Source organism: Humulus lupulus, chromosome 4 (assembly GCF_963169125.1).
Source record: "Humulus lupulus chromosome 4, drHumLupu1.1, whole genome shotgun sequence".
Lineage (NCBI taxonomy): Eukaryota > Viridiplantae > Streptophyta > Magnoliopsida > Rosales > Cannabaceae > Humulus > Humulus lupulus.
In genome coordinates this window covers 32,103,167-32,128,236 of record NC_084796.1, presented here as the reverse complement: position 1 = coordinate 32,128,236, position 25,070 = coordinate 32,103,167, and the positions used below count along the sequence as shown (strand labels likewise).

General features: G+C 35.9%; 1 protein-coding gene across 3 annotated transcripts; it reads right to left on the bottom strand.

The window, feature by feature from the left end:
* Positions 1 to 24,851, bottom strand: LOC133830298 (protein MICRORCHIDIA 6-like). 3 transcript variants are annotated; one of them, XM_062260249.1, is made up of 20 exons: positions 24,427 to 24,851; positions 23,792 to 24,163; positions 22,205 to 22,279; positions 22,052 to 22,086; positions 8,451 to 8,529; positions 8,215 to 8,301; positions 8,060 to 8,135; positions 7,164 to 7,242; positions 6,836 to 6,964; positions 6,067 to 6,165; positions 5,876 to 5,977; positions 4,220 to 4,366; positions 3,996 to 4,088; positions 3,086 to 3,137; positions 2,893 to 3,004; positions 1,391 to 1,578; positions 1,225 to 1,301; positions 1,032 to 1,111; positions 869 to 911; positions 1 to 649 (listed from the first exon to the last, which is right to left on the bottom strand). In XM_062260249.1, the coding sequence occupies exons 2-20, from the start codon at positions 24,153 to 24,155 to the stop codon at positions 545 to 547; spliced, it is 2,022 nt and encodes a 673-aa protein (XP_062116233.1). In that variant the 5' UTR covers positions 24,156 to 24,163; positions 24,427 to 24,851; the 3' UTR covers positions 1 to 544. The 3 variants fall into 3 exon arrangements, with proteins under 3 accessions (XP_062116233.1, XP_062116235.1, XP_062116234.1); XM_062260251.1 differs by having other exon boundaries at positions 24,461 to 24,851; XM_062260250.1 differs by having other exon boundaries at positions 24,468 to 24,851.
* Positions 24,852 to 25,070: the final 219 nt, after the last annotated feature.

Here is a 25,070-nt window from a genome sequence, read left to right as displayed (position 1 = left end):
TTTATACCAAATATAGCATTTCAGTATATGTTCTCATTAAAACAAGAAATAAATTACAGGAAAAAATAACCCACTCACCCAACTAGTTAAGCTAGTCTCAAGTTCAATCTGCCAAATTAATTTTTAAAAAAGTAATAATACATAACTACTGTTTAATGTAATTGTTCCTAGACTAAAACTGACAAACACTACTTATATAATCAACAAAATAAGTAAACAAGAATATCTGGAATGCAAATCTACTTCTCTATTACTTATCTTGTTCTGTACAAGGACTAATTGTATGTTACCATCAACATACATACTTTGTACAACATGACTATTTATGAATTCAATGAAAACAGGAGACCTAGATCCTCATCTCATCTGTTAGAAAAGCTTCATTTCCGATATTTACATTAGCCGGTAACTAGGAAAAGAGACAAGATGCGTCGGCCTCCGGCGGCAGCTATCAGTTTTGGTCTCTTATCTACCTAAGATCTTGTTAAAGGCTGCTTGGCTAATAAATTAAAGAATTAAATGGAATTTAACACAAGAGACAGACTCATACACCCTTTTCTTGCTTAATTTTTTCTATTTCTTGTAATTCAGCCAATAACCGGGAGTACTCATTGTCAACCACTTCTATTTGGCTTTTGAGTCGGGTCACCTGCACAGAAACAAGAATGAATATCTGATTCTCTGAAAAGTAGTTTTTTTTTAAATTGCATTTCATGTCAACACTCTTTTCTAAATGCAATTCCTACTTAAATGGTGTCCAAAAAATGCAAATCACGCATTAAATTATATAAATACAGGAAATTATAAGACTCGTCAAGTATTCATAAACATCCATAATGCACAGCAAATTTCTCAACATTACAAGTACCTTATTCTTAAGTTCTTCCTCCTCTTTCTTATATTCCAAGCATCTGAAAAAGGAAAAAGAAATTATATCATTCCATAAGGATTCAATCCAAAGAAGATTTTAATAATCATGAAAAATGAGCTAATCCAGGATCAGGTAGAAAAGAAATCAGCCATATACTCACTTTGCATGCAGCTTTTCATTTTCCTCCAGTACAATCGTTGCCTCTTGATTTTTCAGCAGACCTCCATTAGTGCTTAAATTCTATATAAAAACGTAAGAGAAAAATTTGAAGCTATTTAATCAATGATGCATTTCATAAAATTCCAAGCACAAGTTGCTTATGCTGATCAGAAAGGGTACCGCAGATCACTTACATTTACTCCAACTGCCTGCCTTTTCAGCTTCTGAATTTCTTCAAAATTACCAAGCTCTTTTCTTTTCATCTGTAGGCCTACATTTAACAAAAAAGGAAGAAAAAAAAGATCATATGCTGTGTATCATATGGTTGATGGTGATTAAGATCTTAATTCAAATACCAACCCTGTTCATGTCGACTTTTAGTGTTAGGGAGAGTGTGCCCAGATCTGATAAGTGACTCCTTTGCAGTATTAACATCAGAGGAATTATGATTTGATGTGGCAGACACTTTACTACTTAAAAGAGGTGGGATTTTCTGAATTGGATGTTTTTTCTTGACCTGATACCCGATTAATCCACAGTGGTAATCCCTGTCAAAGTTTGATAAAATTGTTCAGTTTGACGTCTATTTAACCCTTGAGAAATAACAAACAAAAAGATGAGACTTAGCAGGAAGTAGAAAAGCTTGTGCACACACCAAATAGAAGCAAACTGCAACAATAAAGATCAAACACAAAGGTAAAGCTAATCTTATATATATGTCTATGGCATACAATTCCTCTATTTTCTTTCTAAAATGTTCGCTGGGGTTCATCAAGCTAGTTCATTTAACTAGTAATTCTAAGCTACAAATTTAATTTATGAAATTACTTTTAATTTAATAAATCAATTTATTAATTATAAATTATTTCCATAAAAATTCGTAAATCAACACTTAAAATTAGATATAATTATAAAGCAAGCAATTCATTGATTCATTCAGGCAATCCACTAATTTGTAATTAGAGCTAAGCATGATATTTATTAGGGATATTTAAGTACCCAATGTTTGGGTTTTGTACGCGGCATAGACCCAGTGTTTATTTTTAGTGGCAATAGCACCCAAAGTCAGTAAAAGTGTAATTCCGTCAGCCTCCTCATTAGGTCTCCGTTTCGTGATGACTGGACCAACACGTGTCACTCCGTGATTGGTCCAGCTCAATAATATTTTAAAAATAATTATGATTTGGACCAATAAAAACGTGACACGTGTCTGTCTTATCAGCTCATTAACAGACCTAACGGAAGAGAATGACGGAATTACACTTTTACTGACTTTGGGTACTATTGCCACTAAAAATAAACATTGGATCTATGCCGCGTACAAAACCCAAACATTGGGTACTTATGCCGCAATTATCCCTATTTATTAACACTAACTATATCTTTCTCATCTAGTATCATTAGAATTTAAGTAGACAATGTATTTATATCATATTATAGATACATTTCTATTTAATTTTATTGTGAAAACTTATTCATGATAAAATTTATTTATACTTGTTACTACTATTATACCATTGTTGCATAAGCTGTATCAACTGTACACAAATGCAGCATCATGAAGTAAAACTTCTAACTTGATATTTCTGTTATCCATAAATCATCATGATATGTAGTACTACACTGCAGAGCAACAGAATAGACAACTAGAAAGAGAAGGGTACAAGAAGCAAGAACTGAAAGAACAACAAAACCTTTCACACATAGTATAGTAATGATAGGTCTGAGGTTCGAGTACCTCCTGAGTAACCACATAGCAATTTTCATAGTTCACCAAATATAAAGTCCCCAAATATTGTAGGGTCAGGCGAGGAGCCTAATTAAAGTAACAAAAGAGGTACAGTAATGATATAATAGCTCACCAGTATTCCCAGGTCATCTCCTTCAGACGACTTTCAAGTTTCTGAAAAAGGGAAGTTTTCTCAAAATCTTGTTTGTTATGCGTAGGTTCAATAAAATTTGTTTCCAGCACACCTGAAAATAGAAAATAATATATTGACACATTTCTGGCAACCTTGAAAACCAATAAACATGAGACAGGTAGCAGGTTCTTACCCACAACTCCCCTTCCCCTACTATCTGCATAACTCACAACCTGCCAAAATGGCTGTAGAAAAGACAATACAGTAAAGACCTCTTAAATGTAAAATTGCTAGAGAAATAATAGTTGCAAGACCATCTCCAAGGGATTGGATGGTGTAAATTTTGTGCCAAATTTGGCTCAAAAAATGAGTCGATGCTATATTTGCAATTGTGCTCCAATACATTTGGTGCAAATTAACTTAAAAAGTCAACAAAATCATTTAATTTTTATTGAAAGTATATAAAAATTATTAAATAAATAAAGAAATAAAAAATTAAAAGTTTTAAATTAATATAAACAACATTAATTAGTGGTAAAAGAGTAAATAAAAAAGATGACATTTATTGTGGGCCAAATTTTGCATTACCATTGGAGTGTCATTTTGTCAAGATGTGCTAAAAATGACAATACAACACTATTTATAACTCTCCACTGGAGATGGTCTAAGATGTATATCATATGGTACAAAATAAACCCAATTAAAGAATATTGCATCGAATTAGGGGAACAAAAGCGGTAACAGACAACTCAGTTACATTACAGTACAAAGATCCAGAAAATGAAATTATATGTATTACATGTACAGAATACAGTACATAGTACAGCAACACCTGAAGCCAAGGATACAATTCTACAGGAAATATTGTAAAATATATTCAAGAACTACTTTAAACAAATACATCTTGGGAGAAGAAAATCAAGAAAATGAAATGAACAGCCTCTACAGTATCAAGGCATTGTATGAAGCCTATGAAATAACTTATGCTTAGGAGGTAGTGGTACAACCATAGATTATTTATATTAAATGGAACATATTCGTATACGCATCAAGAGCATGGTGCTCCCATACAAAATATTAACTTCTATATTAAAAATACTTACAAGAATTAAACGATTTTTATGGTAGATGTTGAAGCCATGGATATTGACATTTGGAGCCTCTTTAAGAAACCCGATAGTTGTTATAATTTGACCCTGAATAATGAGAGAAAGAAGTTCAATTTAAACCAAAGAGCTGCATGTACCAACAGAAATTATGAACTAATAGCATCCTGGAAATCATTGAAACTTGATGAAGACAACTAAAACAGCACAATATAACCAACCTCAACAGCTCCTGCATTCTGAGGTTTATACACAATAAATTGTGGAAATTTGAGATCATTAGCGATATTGTGATGTTCCACAACTTCCCCCCTAAGTATTATTCTGAAACTTGCTGGTATTCGCAAATACAAGATGGACAAGTAAACCTGAAGGAACAAGAATACTGTAGTAAAAATTTTGATTTCTGATAACTTATTCACTCGAAAGTTTTTCAACTACAGGCCTTTGTTGACGAAATTCAAATTTCATTTGATAGGATTTGTTTTATTTGTATTTATCTGTTTGTTGCATTTGATATTTTAATCCTGTTTCTCCCAAGGGAGAATCAACACCACCACCTATGCCTATGCCTAGACAACAAGAGTACCCCAGTCTACTTTAAAAGAAAAAGTTCTCAAGCAAACAAGAATGTTTAAAAATGTGGTTTTGAGGCGGCACGTGCGCCTTGCTTAGCAAAGGTGAGGCGTATGCCTCACTGTAGTGAGGCGCTGAGTTGGGGCAGCCGAGACGGAAATTGAGAGAGGTGTACACCTCAGGGGTGTATTTTCGTAATGGGCTTTTTTATGCCCATAAATGCCCAAAATCAAATTTAAACACAGCTGATCTAAATAGGCCCAAAAAAACTGATCAGAAGTTTGTTCTAGGATAGTAGAATCTAGGATTCTAGTACTAGAAACAAAAGTTAACTTTATTTTACAAATTTAGATAATTTATGAGATAATTATGTTTGAGTTTTATAATACATTTTATGTTATGTTCGAGTTTAATGACATTTCTTATTCTATGTTTGAGTTTTATAAGACACATTGATCTTACTTTGTATCTTTAGATGTTATAAAAATATATTTTTAATTAAATATTTGACGCGTACGCCTCGCCTCACAAAAACAAAACGCCTTGAGGCGTAAAAACGGTATTTTAAACATTGAATATATGCATGAACAATGTTAAGGTCATCTGAATGCAGTATATAGAATCTTGAAATACTAGTAGAAGACACCTGGCAAAGACTTATTTTTTGCAAGAACTGATGTAGATTGGGCTGGATCAATTGATCATTATTATGGAGAAATTTGGTAACTTGGCATAGCAAAAACCAATCAGTTATTGCTAAAAGCAGTGCAAAAGCCAAGTTTAGAGCTATGGCACATGGGGTTTATGAAATTATTTGAATTAAAAGAGTGATGAACAAGTTGAAAATTGAATTTGACAAACCTACGCAACTCTACTGTGATAATTCAACAATTAGTATAGCTCATAAACCAATCCATCATGACAGGACTAAACATGTCGAAGTTAATTAACACTTTATAAAAGAAAAAAGTGATGGACATGTCATCATCAGTATTGAATATGTGCAGACATCTCAGCAGCTAGCTAGCTATAATCTACTCCCAAAGATCTATCTGAACAAACCTTCCAATTTCTTGTAGGCAAGCTTGTCTTATCGGCATCTATAGCCAAGCCTGAGGGTGAGTGTTCACAAAATTCAAATTCAAATTTAATTAGATAGGTGTTTTATTTGTATTGATCTGTTTGTTATTCTAATCCTATTTTTTATGAAATTTGTTAATCACATTGTAAAGTTATTTAAAGAGAAATTATTCATCAATAAAGTTGAGCGGTTTTTTCATCTCCTTAATTTATAGACTTACGCGAAGAGAATAATGGTACCGGTTGCCAATGTGTTGTTCATTTACTGACTTCCAAGCAGGGATTGTTTGAATTTTTCTAGTATCCCCACTAATAATAATATCCTGCAACAATCAATACATAAAAGACAACCAAAATTAAACATATAATGATGACACATTTTGAAACGAAAAAGAAAGACAGAACAAGTTACCTTAGGATCTGTATTGAAGTCTAACTCCACAATCCCGTCGTCATTGGCCCATAAGTTGTAGACAATAACTTTTGTGCCTTGAGACCCAATGTCATCGAACTATCATAAGATCAAAGCTAATATAAGCAAGCTAGAAAATAGAATGGTTAACACATCACTTTGCACAGCAAACATTTTCAGTATAACTGTATTTGTATGGCAATATGTCCTTTTATTATTCACTATCACATGAGTAATTCATTTAGATGCTAATGGATATATCATCTTAAGGTAAAGGTAAAATCAATGGGACTTAGAACTATCAAAAAGAACTTCAAAACAAATTATGTTTGAGGCCCTCAAGATAGCAACAGGATTTTTTTTATTATTGATTTATTAACTCACTCACATCACAAGTGAGCAAATCCCCCATTTTACCCTAACAACCTCATATAGTGAAGGGATCTGTCATATCTTTCCCATGACTAACTGGAATTTCCTAATTCTCTAAAACATGAAAAATGGGTCGCATCAATCCATGATCATTTCTTAGTATTTATAGACACAAGATGATTAATAGTAAGCATGCCTCTTAATGAGACTACGAAATGTATCAAGATGAACTTTGTTCAAATCATTGACAATTTGATGAATCAAGACTCAAAAGGACACAATGAAGAAATTAGTATCATGCAAGTAAAAGTTAGAAATAAACTCAGTACGCGTGTGTTGAAAAAGGAACAAGCAAATGATTAGAAAAGAATAAGATAATGATTGTGTAAAAGCTTACTTGCTTCAGAAGCTCTGCTTCTGTCGCAAAAGGAGACCATTGCAACAGCATCAAAAGATTAGACATGAAATGCTCTTTACCATGCAAGAAGTCCAATGTACCCGTCGATGTATTAAACTCATAATGAACCTACAATAAAATTAATACACAAGTCAAGCACCACACAACCAAAATTCACAAGGCAAATGAAACTACAAAACATTAAATTTATTTACTCAATTGCTGATTATCTCCAAAACAAAGTAGCACAGCAGGCATTAGATGAACAAGAATCCATAAAAGCAAAAAGACTACTAAATACTAAATTTGGCAAAAAAAACTTACCTACCATAGGTACAACTATTCTGTCATAGTTTGCTTTTCTCAAGAATGTATAAGAGAGAAGTCCGATGCTTTGAGTCAATACCCTGCACACAAGAATAAGGGGATAAGACCTAAACTAATTATTCATCATGCATGCATAAGCCACGACGTTAGTTTAAAGTAATATTCAAGCTGTGAATTGCATATACCTAAATTCAATACATTTAAAAGAGGGAAAATCACATTTTAGACACTAAAATGTGATACACAACTCCCACACTACTCACAGCTCACATATTACAATGATCACTAATACAAAAACAATCTATACTTAAATAATTTTAGTCTAAATAAATTGATTTTTGACCAAACGAATGCTATCACGTCAATGTCTGGGTCAAGCTTAACAAAAAATTTAACAGTACCTATCATACCAAATTATTGAAATTAGGTATTTTTACCCTTAAAAAAACTTAGGTATTCAAGTGCTTGAACCATAACAACTTAGATATTTTAGCCGCCAATGGTATGCTACCACATCAATGCCTGGTTAAACTTAATTGAAAATTTAACGTTAGGTAACTATGGAGTACAAAATTATTGAAGTTATGTATTTTTACAATTAAAAAAAAGACTTGTATTTAAGTACTTCAATTGTAGCAACTTAGGTATTTTAGCCGCCAATATCCCTTTAATTTATCACGTAACATAATTAGATAAGATAGTGTTTAATTATTTCCAATCTTCTAGAGAGAGTGACCAATTTTGAATTACATAATTAAATACCTAGTAGTCTTTCTAAGTTGTTACGTCTTTATTTCATCAACTAATATTTATCATAGAATGAATATACCCTTGAATTCACAAAAGCAATACCACCAAACTTGGAGATTTAAGTAATCAAAACACTTTGAATCAAACCTCTTATCCAAGTGGCGACTGAAGACGATTACATCTGCCCCGAGTCTCATTGTGCTAGTCTTGAAACCATTTCCATCTGAAAACCTTAAATATTAATGAACTTCAATAAGATACAAAAACAAAATTAAAAAAATAAATAAAGCTAGAACTCGTACACCGTCCAATCGATGATTTTGTTTTCTCTGAAAATCCAAAACTCAAGCACCCTCTCATGGCTATAGGGTCCATTCCACCACCATCATCTAGTTAACAATACAAAAACCAAGACTTAGAAACAAGATTTAGAAACATTTCAATAATGTGTATCGCCAAATCTACAGATAATCATGTGTAAGTACAAAGTGATACTTCCAAATCATTTTTTATTGCTAGATGAAATTGTACATAATACCTTGAATTAACAAGGCTGGATTTCCATCCCTTGGATTTGAGATTTCATCAACAACTACAAAAGTGGCTCCATTTTGGATCTGTCAAATTTTGAAAGTAAAAGAGTGAAGTTTAAAACAATGCCTAATTTGTTGAAACTAGCCAAATCACCAACCTAACCTACCATAATTATTTTATGTATTACTTTATAATTGACAAACATTGACTTTGCACATATTATTTTATGATTGGTCTAAGAAAAATATTACATGTGGTGTTACTACCTAATGTAACAAGCTAATTAACAATCCAAAAGACTAGCTTTATGAGGGGAACTCCGATCTTATAAACCCAAGATCAACACAACACATTTTCAAAATGGGACAAATGAGACACATCCGACCTTGACTGCCTTTCCCTGTGAGGGAGTCACTTTCCATATGGGTACACCTTGGTGCGACAAGTTTCATAGGTTTGAAGCATTTAAACCTATATGAACTAAGGGAGATTTCAAAAGGCAAAGAGATAATAAATGAAACTAGAATCTTGGAGAAAATTTGATAATGATTATCATTAAACTTCAATATTGGGATTTAGATAGTACAAGACTTCTCCCAATAAATTAAAATAACCTATATATTTTACAAATAATTTCAGTCATGGGCTGATTACATCAATTCATCCCACCTAAGAAGAAAAAAAACTAGACATCTACTCTAAACTCATCAAGAGGGATTGTATCCTGTTAAATCAGTTAAACAATATTGAGGCCATGTTTAGTAGGAGGGAGAAGTGAGCAGATGGTGAGAGGAAGGAGAAAGATAGTGGGAGAGGTAAAATCCTCTTGTTTGGCAAGAAAGATTGTTGGAGGGAGATGAGAGGTGAGAGGATTACAAATCCTCAAGAGAATCCATGCTCTATTACTCTCTATTGCAGTTTGTTTAGAATTACTAATACACATACTTGTATTAAAAATTGAATAGAAAGATCATATAATAATTTCATAAAAAAATAGAAATCTACCCTTCCATTTTTCTATCCCTCTTACCAAACAATTCAAAAAGATTATTACTCTCATTTCACTCCCTTCTATTCTCCCTCCACCCTACCAAACAGTGCCAGTGTTGGGAGATCATCAAAACAGCAAGTAAATCAACAATGTAGGCATTTAGGCTGATTTTCTTCAATATCTTGCAAGGGCCAATGCACATCCAATGTGGGATAAATGCCAACTTATGCCCGACGTCAATGTTTTTTTCTTTATAAAAGAAACAATATTCTTATAGCCTAATAAGCCACAAGTTGATTCATTCTAAAACATCATATAGAGTATAGTCAAGGACTTTCACAAATTCTATCACCACTGCAACTGTAAGTATCAATCATAGAAAAGCATAAAGGAGCATGTTATAAAATCTTTGTTATTGAGGGTCCGTACAACCACCCAATGCTTAACTTTTTCCCAAATAAATCTCGCATCCTTTTCAACATTGTTGAAGGTTCTATCGTTCCTTTCCAACCATACATCCCATAAAATAGCGAAGACAACTACATTCTATCGTTCCTCGCTGACACACGAGCATGGGCCTCTCCACATGTTGCAATATAGCATGACAAAATGTTGGCCACACCTAATCCACTTCCATCATCTAAAGGGACTCATCCTAAATTTACCTTGTAGAAAGTGCATAAGTTTGTGGTCACTTGACTTCCGATTTCTTTTACACAACACATCAATTAGGGAGACATGGATAGTATGAGAGAAGGTTCGAGTTTTTCACATAACCCCACTGGTTTTGTGAAGCAAAATATCCATTTCCCCACTGGAATTGGACGTAAAAATAATTTCGTTCTTGATAATTCCAGTAACATCCCTCATCGTTATTGGAGTTTCAAAACAGAGCACAAGGTATTCATGGTCACTTTCACCAACGACGGTGGGGCAGTCCGATTGTGTGAAAGAACAAGGTTATCTGGATTTGAGATTAGGCTGTCCTTAGAAGGCGCAAGGTGGTTGGTTGATGAGATTAGGCGTTTGTCGGCCTCGAAGGATGCCAATAGGAAAGGTTTCAGAAGCGTTTTCAGGAACAATAACCAGAGGGTGACAATTGAATGTTTCAGAAATATCAGATGAGTTTTTCTCAAAGTTTCAACCTTTATTCATAGTGCTATCAGATGCGTCATTATCCCGGATGAAGGTTAGGAATCTTGCTGGATGGAACTGAACAATTGCCTTCTTGGTTCGGTTGGGAGAGAGGCAGGTTTCAACCAGAAGGAGCTACATCAAAAACCTAGCCTATCTAAGAAGTCGTGGGCCTCCGTGGTAGAAGGGATTGAAGAGAAGGAGATTGATGATAAGCTTAGTAGTCGAGCCAGTCAATTCTTCTCGGGTAAAAAGGGTCATGCAGTGCTGGTGTTTCGCAGCAAAAGCCAGCATCAGTGGAAGACAATTTTTGAAGGATTACAGGAGGTTCTAGGAGTCAAGGTGGATTCAACTTTTGTGTCTGATGATAGAATGATTATTTGGTGCCCTCGTGAAGGCTTACAACAGGAACTAATACGTAGAAGGGAGATCACTATTGCAGACATGCAGATTTTTTTTCAACCTTGGAATTGGTATAATCAGGTGGCAAATAGGAAAGTCAGTTGTTTCCAAAATTGGATTGGGATCGAGGGCATCCCTCTCAATATCTGGAATCATCACGTGTTCAAGGTCATTGGGACTCTTTGTGGTGGTTTAATGGCAGTGGACAAAGGTTCTTTAGAGATGAGAGATATTTCTTTTGCGCGGCTGAGAATGTTTGGTGATTCTAATGGCTTCATTCCGGGTTCAATCTCCCTGCCGTATGAAGGAAGCAGCATAGTTTTAAAGTTGTTCAACCTAGATGATCAGCCTTTACAATCCCAAGTTGGTGACCGAAGTTTGGGGGTTAAGAATGTGGTTGTCGACAGAGGAGTACAGCTTGAAGAAAATCAAGGAAAATCAAAGGAGAATCAAAGAGTCAGGAGAAAAGTCTGGGTTAGAAAAACAACCCAGGATCCGGTGGTTATTTCTGAGATTCCGAAGGCGCCAACAGAGGTTCAGAAGGAGGGATGTCCAGATGGGGTGGCGCCGGGGTCAAGAGGTGCAGCGGTTGAGGTGTTGCTGGAGATCAACCAAAGCGTTTCCCAGTCTCACAGCGTCATTAATGAGGTGGCGGATTTTCAGTGTGCAGATCGCATAACAGAAGGGACCGTTTCCCTAATTTCTTGCTCCCCTTTAAAGTCTATTTTCCAAAGACGTTTTTCTGACTTATCCTGTGCAGTAGAGGAGAAGGAGAGCACGTGTAACCGCCTCTCTTCTTTCAAAATTTCCACGTGTTCTATACAGAAGGCTCTTATTACTTTTTCATTTGGAAGGTTGGGTTGGGCTTTCACTTTGAATAACAGGGCTGCTTCTTTTATTATTCATCTTTTACATGTTAGGGCTCTCTTCAATCCAAGGTTTATGGACTTTGAAGTGGGCTGCCGACCCTTGATAAATTTAAAAACATCTTGGACTAGACCCCTTCGAAGGATTAGAAGCCCAAAGACTTGTGAGGACTTCGGCAAAGGAAAAATTTTACTTTGGAAAGACCATTCAAAAACAGTTCGGTGCCGTGGGGAGGTTTCTCTTCAAAAGTCAGCAATAGAAGAGACGGGCTTTGACTTATTATCTGAAAGCCTGAAAGTTTATCAACGTAGGCCTAAGGATTTATGCCCAGAGAGTTTTTCTCTTTTAGAAGAACAACTAGAGACATCGATGTCTAGTGGTCAAGATGTGGAAGAGGATGAATTCATTGGTTCAGTGGAAGATGGTATTTTGGAAAATTGTAGTTCCGAGGAGGAGGATGTTGATTTGGACTCTGAGGCAGACAGGGAGGAATTTGAAGATATCATAGTCCAAGCTAGAAGGCTGTGGGGTGAAGAAGTTGAAGAGGAAGGTTTGGTGGTTAACCAGGTTTCTGGATCCCAGAAAGAGAACGTGGGTTCAGAGGAAATTACTGTGGTAGAGGTGGACAGGCCTCATGATTACTCCAGACTTGCTTCAGTGATGGAATCGTTTGGAATTTCTTTACTAACTAGTAATCAAGGGGAGGAAGAGATCGGGAGCCCTTTTTTTTTGCCTAAAAAGAGTGTTCGTGAACTTAAGAAACTTGAGTTTAATGTTAATTTTGATAAGAAGAGAAAGTTTGGGTGTCGAAAATTCTCATGAAGATTTTATCATGGAATGTAAGGGGTAGCGGCAATAAAGAGAAGCGGCAGGCGATTAAAGAAACCATCTGTAAGGTTAATCCTGACATTATCGTGCTTCAAGAGGTGAAAAAGATTAAAATAGACAGGAGTTTCATAGGGAGTATTTGGAGATCCAGATTTAAAGCTTGGATTTTTCAGCCGGCAATAGGAAGATCAGGTGGAACTTTAGCAGTTTGGGATACTCGTAGTGTCTCAATTTCAGATTCTTTGGTAGGGGAGTTCACAGTTTCCATTCGAATTGAGGCTGAGGGTAAGGACCCTTGGTGGTTTTCCGGTGTCTACGGGCTTGTGGTTTATGGTAAACGGGATAGTTTTTGGGATGAGTTAGCAGGTTTACATGTCATTTGTGGTAGTGACTGGTGTTTGGGGGGAGATTTTAATGTGGTAAGGAGAGGAGATGAGAAACTAAACAGTACGTCCAACACTAGCAGCATGAAGAATTTTGACGCACTGATCAGAGAGATGAACTTGGTGGATCCTGAGCTCCATAATGGTCGTTTTACATGGACTAATTTCAGGCAGAGGCCAATTTGTAGTAGGCTTGACAGATTTTTATTTTCGCCACTATGGACTGAGTTTTATCCTTTCATTCGCCAGGAAGTGTTGGTTCGTCTCGTCTCAGACCATTGTCCTATTGTGTTGGATTCCAACCCTCCTTCGTGGGGCCCTAGTCCGTTTAGATTTAATAATTCTTGGCTTGAGCATAAAGATTTCAAGGCTCTTTGTCAAAAGTGGTGGAACTCGTCTACGTTGTTGGGGTGGCCGGGATATGGTTTCATGGAACAACTTTCGTTGGTTAAAGATAAAATTAAGGGGTGGAGTCGGGAGGTTTATGAGTCAAGATCTTTGCTTAAACAGTCCTTGGAAAGAAGGATGTTCGAGTTGGATAGATTAGAGGAAGGTGGCCAGTGGAATGATCATTTACTTTTGGAGCGAAGGAGATTAAGAAAGAATGGCAGCAAGTTGTTTTTGAAGAGGAGAGAGGAGTTTGGTTTAAGTCAAAATGCCAGTGGGCTAAACAAGGAGATTCTAATTCAAGGCTCTTCCATAGTATCCTTAGTGCTCGTAAAGCTAGGAATTTCATCTCTAGAATTGAGCAAGAGGACGGTACTATCCTAGACAAAGATGTGGATATTGAAAAGGCAATTGTTGGTTTTTACTCTTCGTTGTATTCTTGTGTCCATAGGAGGTGGAGTGGTGTGGAAGGTATCTCTTGGGAGCCTATTCCTTCCTTTTTGTCCTCTCTCCTTGAGAGGCCTTTCTCGGAAGAGGAAATTCATCGATCAGTTTTCGAGTGCGATGTGTCTAAGGCTCCGAGACCGGAGGGATTCTCTATGGCTTTCTATCAGGATAATTGGGATACAATCAAGACTGATATTCAGGCTGTGTTCGATGGCTTCTTTAAGGATGGGGTTATTCATGGGAAGACCAATGAGACATACATTTGCCAAATCCCGAAGAAGTTGAATAGTTGTCGGGTGCGAGATTTCAGGCCAATCAGTTTGGTGACTAGTCTCTACAAAATTATTTCAAAGGTGCTGGCTGGTCGTCTTAGAGGAGTTCTTTCTGATACAATTGCTGAGACTCAAGGTGCCTTCGTAGAGGGTAGGCAGATTTTGGATACGGTGTTAGTGTCTAATGAGGCGGTGGAGGAGTATCGGAGTAAAGGCAAGAAGGGTTGGGTTTTCAAAATTGATTTTGAGAAAGCTTACGATTGTGTCGATTGGGATTTCCTGGGCTTCGTTCTGGATAAGAAAGGTTTTGGTGAAGTTTGGAGGAAGTGGATGCGGGGGTGTATGTCTTCTATTTCGTTCTCGGTGTTTTTAAATGGGAGACCAAGAGGAAAATTTAAGGGCTCTAGAGGTCTTCGCCAAGGGGACTCCCTTTCACCTTTCTTGTTTACCTTGGTTGTTGATGTTTTGGGGAGTATGGTGGACAAGGCTAAGAGCGTCTCGGCTTTACGAGGTTTCAAAGTAGGAAAAGATCTTGTGGAAGTCAGCCACCTTCAATTCGCGGATGATACTATCTTCTTTGTGGAAGATAATGAATTTCTGTCAACGCTGCTGGATATTCTGAGCGTCTTTGGTGTGGTTTCTGGACTTTCTATTAATCTGCAGAAATACCAATTGTTAGGGATTAACTTGGAGGAGGAAATAGTGGAACTTCGTGCAAGGGAGATTGGGTGTGAGGTGGGTCATTGGCCTATGAAGTATTTGGGTCTTCCTCTGGGGGCTTCCCCTCGCCAATGTTTAAAAAAACGTTTTTGAGGCGCGCCTCAGTGTGAGGCGGAAAAAAAACGCAACAAGGCGTGCGCCTTGCTTAGCTTAGGTGAGGCGTGCGCCTCACTACACTGAGGCGCCGAGTTGAGGCGGCTGAGGCGGAATTGGCTGAGGCGTGCGCCTCAGGGGGTTAGGGGGTTATGGGCTGTTTTATGCCAAAAAGACCCAAAAAAATCTGCTATAAAAAAGCCCAAAAAAACATTTATTTAAACTTATCTCAAATAGGCCCAAACTCAATAAAATTTATTTTAAATAGGCCCAAACCCAATAATAAAACTTAAAACTTATATTTTAAATTAATAAGCCCAATAACTTAAAACAAATAAAACTACAAAGAAACCCTAACAGCTCACTCAGCCTCTCTTTCTCCCTCACGTTCTGCTTCTGCCTCCTATGTTCATCCTCTGCCCAGAAGCTTGCTGAACCTGAAGCTGCCGAAGCAGAGAAAGAAAGAAAAAAAACGAAACCTCCTCCTGCCTTCCTCTCTATTTCTCCACATAGTTGCTGGTGCTTGGTGCTGAAGCTTCTTTCCATACTAAACTAGGAGTGTTAAGGTAAATAAATATTATTTATTTTTATATTAGAATCCATTTTTAGTTGTTAGATAGATTCAATGTGTTTATTTTGGTTATTTCTTTGTTTTGTGTAGATAGTAGAATGGTTAGAAGTTAAAAAAAAAGTTGTGTTGAAGGAGCTAGTGGTAGTGGTGGCAGTAATAATAGTGGTGGGACTCATTCAAATAGGAAAGATCCAGCTTGGAAGCATGGCATTGAGGTTGATACTCCTGGAACTTATAAATATCTTGAGTGTGTATATTGCAAAAAAGTTATTAAGGGTGGTGTTACGAGGTTGAAAGATCACCTTGCTCAAACTAGGAAAGATGTTGCACCATGTCCGAAGGTCCCCGAAGAAGTGAAGAATGAATTTGTGGAGTACTTGAAAAAAAAAACTTTGGAAAAACATGTGAGTCAAATTAATTTTGAAGAGTTGGTTGAGTCGGGTTCTTATTTTTCACAAAATGCTCCCATTCCTAGGAGAGGTATAAGAGGGCCAATAGATAGGTTTATGATGAATGTAGGTGGTGATAATGGTGATAAGACAGCCGCTGAACCAACTCAAATAACTCCAAAAAATGCAAAAGAAATGCACAATAAAGTTTGTATGGACATTGGGAGGTGTTTCTTTGAGAATGCTTTGCCTTTCCATTTAGCTAAGAGTCCTTCGTTTATCAATATGTGTCGTTCAATTGGCAATTATGGTAGGGGATTGAAACCTCCTAGTATGTATGAGCTTAGGACATGGATATTGAAGGAGGAGCTAAAGACTACCGATGCTATAGTTGAGGATGTTAAGAAGACGTGGCCACAAACGGGAGTTTCAATTATGTCTGATGGATGGTCAGACATTAGAAATCGAAGTATAATTAACATATTGGTCAATAATCCTAGTGGTACCGTGTTTTATAAAAGTGTTGATGCCTCTTCATTTATCAAAGATGCAAAAAGGTTGTTTAAAATGTTGGATGATGTTATTGAAGAAATTGGAGAGCATCTTGTTATTCAAGTAGTAACTGATAATGCAAGTGCCTACAAAGCGGCGGGTACATTATTAATGGAGAAAAGAAAGCATCTATATTGGACTCCATGTGCTGCACATTGTCTTGATTTGATGCTTGAAAAAATTGGAGAGTTGCCACAACATAAGAATGCCTTACTGAAAGCAAAAAAATTGAGCAAGTTTATTCACAATCATCAATGGGTCCTAAGCTTGATGCGAAAATTTGCCAAAAGAGATATTTTAAGACCTGCTGCCACAAGATTTGCAACCGCATTTCTTACATTGCAAAGCATTTATCAAGTGAAGCAACCTTTAGAGGCTATGTTTACTTCGGAAGAGTGGACAAGTTGTGCTTGGGCATCTAAACCAGAAGGAAAAGAAGCAAGGAAAATAGTTTTGAAGGACAAACATTTTTGGCCAAGTGTGGTTTATGCCATTAAGACCACAAAACCTTTGGTTGAAGTGCTGAGGTTAGTTGACGCTGATAAAGAACCAGCTATGGGTTATCTCTATAATGCCATGGATTCAGCAAAAGAAAAAATAGCACAAAATTTGGGTGGGGAAGAAAAAGATTACAAGGAGATATGGGAAATAATAGATGAGAAATGGGAACTTCAGTTGCATCGACATTTGCATGCCGCTGCGTACTTTTTGAATCCTCGTTGTCATTATGCACCAGGATTTTCCAACCATCCAGAGATCAAGTTGGGTTTGTTCCATTGTATGGACAAACTTATACCGAACCCCGAAGACAGAGAGAAAGCTGACCTTCAATGTAGCACTTTTCACAACAAGGAAGGGTTCTTTGGATTCACCCAAGCTAAACAGACATTTGAAAAACGATCACCAGGTAAAGGTCTGAATTTATTTCTAATAATACTGTTAGAAAATTTGTAGTATATATATATACTAAAGTAATTGTTCTTTTAATGTTCAATTTTAGTGGAATGGTGGACTCAATTTGGAGATGGCACTCCAGAGTTACAAAAATTTGCCATCAAAGTATTGGGTCTAACTTGCTCAGCATCGGGATGTGAGCGGAATTGGAGTACTTTCAATCAAGTTCATACAAAAAAAAGAAATCGACTGACTACCTTAAGAATGCATTCTTTGGTATATATAATGTTCAACAAAAGGTTGAAAGATAGACATATGAAGTTGACATCTCTATCAAAAGAAGATGATGCTTCATTGATTGATGAGTTGCCATCTGATGATGAATGGGTCGTTGATGAAAATGAAAATGTTGAAGAATTTGCAAAGGCCAAATGATGAGGATCTTGGAGTTAATGTTGAAGGATTGGGATTGACTTTAAACCAAAACAATACAAGTGCATCTAGTTCAAGAGCGGGTTCGTAAACTCTAATTCTTGTTTTAATTTAGATTATGATACTATGTTAATCAATTATTGACTAGTTTGTAATTAATTTTTCTTAGGAAAACGAAAGACCGTAGTAGACTTGGATGAAGATGAATGGGAGAATATTGATGGCGACAATGAGCGTGATGATGAAGAGGAGGATGATGATGAGAGGATTTTACAATATAATGATTTGTCAAGCAATGATGAATTGGAATATGATTTCTAAATCATTGTCCCATTAAAATTTTGTTCTAGGATAGTAGAATCTAGGATTCTAGTTCTAGAAACAAAAGTTAACTTTATTTTAGAAATTTAGATAATTTATGAGATATTTATGTTTGAGTTTTATGATACATTTTATGGTATGTTTGAGTTTTATGGTATGATACATTTTATGGTATGCTTGAGTTTTATGATACATTTTATGGTATGTTTGAGTTTTATGGCATTTCTTATTCTATGTTTGAGTTTTATAAGACACATTGATCTTACTTTATATCTTTAGATTTATAAAAATATTTTTTTAATTAAATATTTGAGGCGTACGCCTCAATGCGCCTTGAGGCATACGCCTCGCCTCACAAAAACAAAACGCATTGAGGCGTATAAGCGGTATTTTAAACATTGCCCCTCGCAACAAAGGTTTTTGGGAGCCCGTCGTTTCGAGCTGTGTAAAGCGGTTGGATGGGTGGAAATGTGCTTTCCTTTCTAGGGGAGGTAGATTGACACTTATTCAATCGATTCTTTCTTCTCTTCCGGTGTATTACTTGTCGTTATTCCGTATTCCTAAAGGGGTGATAGATGTTTTAGAAAAGTTGATGCGGGACTTTCTTTGGGAAGGTGCGGATCACAACAAGTTGGACCATCTGGTCTCTTGGAAAGAAGTTTGTAAATCTCGGGACCATGGTGGCCTTGGAATTGGTAATCTGGAAGCAAGAAATAAGGCTTTGCTCATGAAGTGGCTGTGGCGTTTTCCGTTGGAAAAAGATACCTTGTGGCATAGAGTGGTGCTGAGTAGATATGGGGGGGATGGAGGTCTTTGGGACACTGGTAGAGGAGGGAGGTTGTCTGTCCGTGGCCCGTGGAAAAACATTTCTTCTCTTTATGAGGAATATCTTCAGTTGGTTAGTTTCAAGGTGGGGAAGGGGGATCGTATTCGTTTTTGGGAAGATACTTGGATTAACGGTGCACCTTTAAAGTATCAATTCCCTGATTTATTTTTGGTTTCTACCACCAGTAACTGTTTGATTAAGGATTTGGTGATTCTCGGAGGAGAGTCGGGCTTGGATACTGTGGGGTGGGATTTGCGTTTTAGAAGGAATTTGTTTCAAAGGGAGATCACCAGCATTATCGAGTTGTCACGGTTGATAGAGAGGGTGGCTACACCTGACGTTGGTGAAGTCTTCTCTTGCAAGTCGGCCTTTTGGAGGTTGAGTTATGCTCAGTTGGGTTCAGTTCGGGAGTGGGCAAAGTCTTTGTGGAAAAGTGTCTCTCCCTCGAAAGTAAAAGTGTTTGGTTGGTTGGTTTTCAACGATAAATTAAATACTATAGACAACATGCAGAGAAGAAGACCCTACCATTGCTTGTCCCCTGGGTGGTGCGTTTGTTGCAAGCAGGCAGGGGAATCCTCTAGCCATTTATTCATGGATTGTCGTCTTGCTAGAGATGTGTGGGGAAAAGTCTTAGCGGGGTTTGGTATTCTTTGGTGCATGCCCTCTAATTGTTCTCAATTGTTCCTGACAAGGTTAGGGGGCGGTAAGCGGGTTTCTCGCCTGTGGCAAACTACCGTTCTAGCTACGTTTTGGGTCTTATGGTTAGAGCGAAATAATAGACTCTTCGAAGATATTTCCAGTACATCTGAGTCTATCTGGGATAAGATAAAATTTTGGGTGGCTACTTGGGTTTATCGAAACAAATGTTTTGGGGGGTTGCCTTTTCTGACCTTATTAGAGATTGGAGCAATTTCTGGTTTTAATTTTTGGGTTTGGGGTCTGTTGTGTTTTTTCTAGTTGTAACCACGGTATTCCTCCGCCATAAGTGAGGGCTCTCAATTTTATTGGGAGGAGGTCAGCCTTTTTGACCTCTGTCTCTTTTTTCAAAAAATTAGGGAGACATGTCTGAAAGTTCTCACACGTATTCAACTTGTTTAGAGTTACCAACCATCCAAAAACCTTTATCTTCACTACAGCCATATATTTCCAAATAAATTGGAGAGACGTACAGTGGTTAAAACCATTGCCTTTGGCCTATTTCTCAAAGATTGGTGGGTAGAAAACCTCGGAGCACTACATTCCATATCCTTCTATCGACTTCTAGATAAAACATGTATAAGAATCTAACACCGCAATGACACTTGTCCTTGTTCGTTAAATTTCTAAAGAACAAACTGTTCCAAGAGAATGATATAGAATTAACAATTCTATATAGTAAAAGGACCCAATATTCTAAGGTTGTTTCTCCAATCCATATATCAACCCACACTCTAATTGAGTCCATGATAGACAATATGTGGTAGAGGGGTTTATCGATAATTGTATTGATGGTTATGGGATGAATCCAGATATAGTATACATATATATATACGCATGCTAGGTTTTGAAAGGCAAAATCATGAGGCGAGGCGTTTTCCCTTAGTACCGCGAGGCATAAGCCTCGAGGCACATGCCTCAACAGTAAGAATAAAAACTTCATAAAATAACATAAAACTTCATAAAATATCATAAAACTTGTCAAATTCATAACAAACAACACATAATTCTATTACAAATTCACAAGATTCATGAAATTACTAGTTATAAGTTGAAATCATTTACTAAATTCATTAAAAATTCAAATGAAAAATCCTAATTAATAGAATAGTAGACTTAAAGTCTAAACATAAAGAAGATAGATTCCTTGTTCCAACTCAAATGTCCAAGAAGTCAACAACATAGAGAAGAGAGAGCACTGAGGAGATAAGTGAGTGAGTGGGGAGTGAGGAGTGCGTGGGGAGTGATGAGAGATGTTGAGAAAGTGTTTTTAGGGTTTTATTTTGGTCGTTTAATAACAGAAAAATCTTGTTAAAAAACACAAAGAGGTTATTTAAAAAAGCCCTAAAAATTAACTAAAAACAGGCCCACATGAGCCTTGGAAAACAACCCAGAAGCTATGTAAATAAGAGGCGTAAGCCTTGTGCGCCTCAACTACTTAAGCATAAGAGGTGTAAGCCTCAGTAGCGCCTGAACAGTATGAGGCATAAGCCTCGGTCCAGTCATAAGAGGCGTAGCCTCAGATGCAGTTTTTCACCACCTCGCCTCAAGGCGTATGTCTCAACCACATTTGAAAACCATGTATGTATACATATATATTGGCGAAGTGAGAAATAAGGGACATAGTTACCACCTAAACGTAGTCTTAAGTTTACAAGTGTTTACTAATTACTAGGTACATATAGCTATCTAGAATTATGTTCGCTACATTTTACTCATATTGAGTGTTCTAGAAAAGTAAAAAAATTATAGCATCTTAGCGTTGAAATTGATAGATTTAGAAAACATGCGAAAAGTTCCCTCTGTGAATCTTGTATTTTCTTTCCAAATACTTGGGTTTCCTTGGGTTAGGATGATTTGATGGAGTCCTTGCTGTGCTAGATTCATTTTAATGACTCCTTTTCCACACTAAAATATTTTAAAAGTGTACTATTCTATAAGAGAATATAGTCTTGGTATCTTATATTTTGACTTAATTAAGTTTTAACCCTCTATTGATATGACTTAATTAAGTTTTAACCCTCTATTGATAATATTCATGTGATAACTTATGTTTTACGAAACAGTAATATATTTTTAATATCAATGATACATCTACACTTTCAAGATGACCCACAATGACTATCTCCTCCTCGAGTGCACTAGCTCTTGAAAATATATTTGACTGAATTCAAGTCTAATTTTTTATAGTATTGTAGAACTCAGGGTACCACACGAGTATTATCAATAATACAATGTTAAAATTAAAACTGGTATGAACTCAAAATAGAGTACCAAAATGATATTTAAAAAATGTCTTCAAATAAAAGGAAAAAAGATGATCCACATTTAGAGTCTTCAATAACCTCATCAAAATAAATAAATAAATAAAAAGAAAAGCTTAAGACAATTAATATTTACCTCATCAATTGCATTGTCAAGCAATTCTGCTATAGCTGAAAACACAAATCAAATTAAAGTGAAAAAAACTATAAGAGAAGTAGCAATTTATGAACGAAAGCATGTTTGAATAATTATTGATAGAAACAACATAAAAAAAAGTATGAAAAATACCACCAAATGCCCATTTATGTGAAGTGGCATTGGAGTGAAGAAACATAGGATGGACTTGTAGATAATTTTTTCCATCTGCAATCCATAAAGTAAATGTTAAAAGATGCACAACAATGACATTGATGTCATGTACAATAATCGGAAAACAACTTCAAAGTTTAATTGAGCATTAATTTAAAGTTATCATAGAATTGCAATGGAAGTTATGCTTTTTTAAACAGCCACTAGATGGTTTGTTAAAGGCACATAAATTTCACCAATAATTCCTAAACTTTAACCCAAATCTTAAAAATTACAAAAATATTGTCCTTTTCCTCCAATTATAGGGATAACCCATATAAAATATAAATATATATAAATCTAATTCTTCTAATAGAATGTTCTTTCCTAAACCACCGATGATTACCAACAAAAGAGTATTGATATGCGCATAAAAAATTTGACCAAAACATTACACGCACTTATGTCACTAAGTTAAAAAGATTTATCAGTGCAATGTTTTGGTGCAAATTTTGTGTGCACATATCTTTACTCCTAACAAAAACATTGTGATTAATGTAGTATAATGACTTGCTATAGAAAGTTAACAATACACTATCATGTATCATTAACTACAATTTCAACATGAAGGATTCTCTTGTAAAATCATTATTTAAAAAAAATTATCATACAAACATATTATTAACCCAATGCTTAATTATAGCACTAAATCCAATGCTTATAAAAAAAATCTATTATTTTTGCCAACTACTTAAATAATTCAAATCAATTGATCATCATCTCAAAACTAAAAAATGACAACCATATATGAATAAATAATTGAGTAATTATTGAAAATCTTACCATATAAACTATAAGGTGTCACAATAGCATTCAATCACTCCAAATTTCAACTTCATTAAAAGAACATTCCAAAGGTTTGCATCGATTAACAACTTTATTCATCATAATAGTCATAATTAAAGTCATTTTAACCCCAGAAAACTCCTAGATCTACCCTTAATCACTACTAAGTTTGTTAGAGTTGTCTAAACTCTAATATGTGAATAATTTTTTAAGTAAGAAACGAAATAACTTTGGATTGAGAGAAACATCAAGAGATCAAGAAGTCACTTGAACTTCAACAAATCTACTCATGAGTTTCAAAGAGGTTAGTTATGAACTTATAAATAACATTCTTTTCTACTTTGACACGTCGGATATAACATGAATAAACCATAGTGATTCTTCAATTTTACTTATAATACCAAACAAGGAAAGTACAAGCATCTTTCCTTCTTATTAATCGAACTTCGAAGAGATCCATAACCCTACCTTCAGAGTCCCTGCACCTCTTGTCAACTTTGTCCATTCCCACCATAGCTAACTCTAGATATATGCATGATGTGTGAAAATTTTTATTTGTAAGAAATTGGACTAATGATGGCACATAAGCTTTTGTGATTTTTTTTAAGACTGATTAAAATAAGACTTGGGTCAAAGTTTAGGAGGTTTTATAGCTTTACTTATATAAAATTTTCATTTATACCAAATAAATAATGCATGCATTTCCAATAGCAAAATGCAAAAGTAGAGAGTGAAAAATACTTTGAAGTGCGACTTTGGAACCAAGACCATCGTCATAGTTCCCAGCTTTCCAAAACTGACGACAAATTGGCGCTGGAGACATTGATATAGTTGACGAAAGACAAGTATCTTCCGCTGGGGATTGCCCTTGATCCAAAAAATTATGACTAGGATTCAAAGACTTTACACTCCCATTTTCTTCATTTCCTTGTGCAGTAGATTTGGTTTTCAACATTTGATGCTTCACTAATTCGACTCTACTACACCTCTTTGGTTGTAACGTCCTCCCAACCATTTCTGCCTCTGCCTCTAACTTAACAGCTTTTACCTCCACCTCATCCGGTTCATCGTCACTAGATAAGTCCACAATGTCTACTAAAGTCATCCTGGGAGCTAAAGAAGATAAACATTCACACAACTGAGTAAATATAAACAAGAAATGAAGAAAAGAACAACTAAAGAAAAGAAAGCATCAACTTGACAAAAGGACATTAAACCACCCAACCTTGCAAAAAGAGATGTCAATTTGTGGCAGTGTTATAAATTAATAATAAGTAACGTAATATTACCACATAAAGATGACAATAAAAATGGCATATCAGACAAGTAGTTGAAAATTTGTTTAAGAGAATAATGAATTAGAATCTTCTTCAAACCTTTTAAAAAAAAAGAAGCTTATCAAGATTTTACAATTTACAATGTGTGTGAAGCTAAATCGATGAACCCCATTTCCATAATCTCCAATCTGCAGTAGATGGACACCCGGCGGTGGCTGTGGCTCTGGACCTCCCGGTTTTGGTGAAGACCTTGACGGAGGACGCAATGGATCTATTGGAGGAAGAAGGTGCTACGGAATGAGTGGGTGAGTAAGAGAGGGTGGCGAAGTGAGGAACAAATACAGTGAGAGAGGGTCGCGGAGTGAGGGAAATGGTGCAGGAACCGACTGAGTGAGAGAGGCTGGCGGAATCAAGAAGAAATCGAATGAGAGATGGTTGGGGAGTGGAGGAGATAGCGCAGGAGAGAAGTTGGAGGCTCGAGGTCCCTGTGAAATTGGTTGGGAAAAAACCCTAACAAAATGTGGGCTTGGCTTTTGTTAAGATTTTTCAAAAAAAAAAAAAATTAATCTATGGCTTTTCTTTTTTTTAATAATTTTTACTTTTATGGTTTATTTTTTCATAATATTTTTGTATAAAAGTTAGTTTATGCCATAGTTTTCCTATTAATCAAAATTGGATTGGTGTATTTGTAATTTTATTATTATTTTTTAGGTTATTTGTTTTTTATATTGTTTTTCTATTAC

What these genes read in the sequence shown, in the direction of transcription:
- LOC133830298 (XM_062260249.1), bottom strand. Translation starts at nt 24,155, where the DNA reads ATGACTTTAGTAGACATTGTGGACTTATCTAGTGACGATGAACCGGAT. An exon ending in AAGCAGAGCTTCTGAAGCAA is followed by an intron (nt 6,166 to 6,835) that starts GTAAGCTTTTAC and finishes ATCTTATGATAG; the next exon opens with TTCGATGACATTGGGTCTCA. An exon ending in GGCAGGCAGTTGGAGTAAAT is followed by an intron (nt 1,112 to 1,224) that starts GTAAGTGATCTG and finishes GTTTTTATATAG; the next exon opens with AATTTAAGCACTAATGGAGG.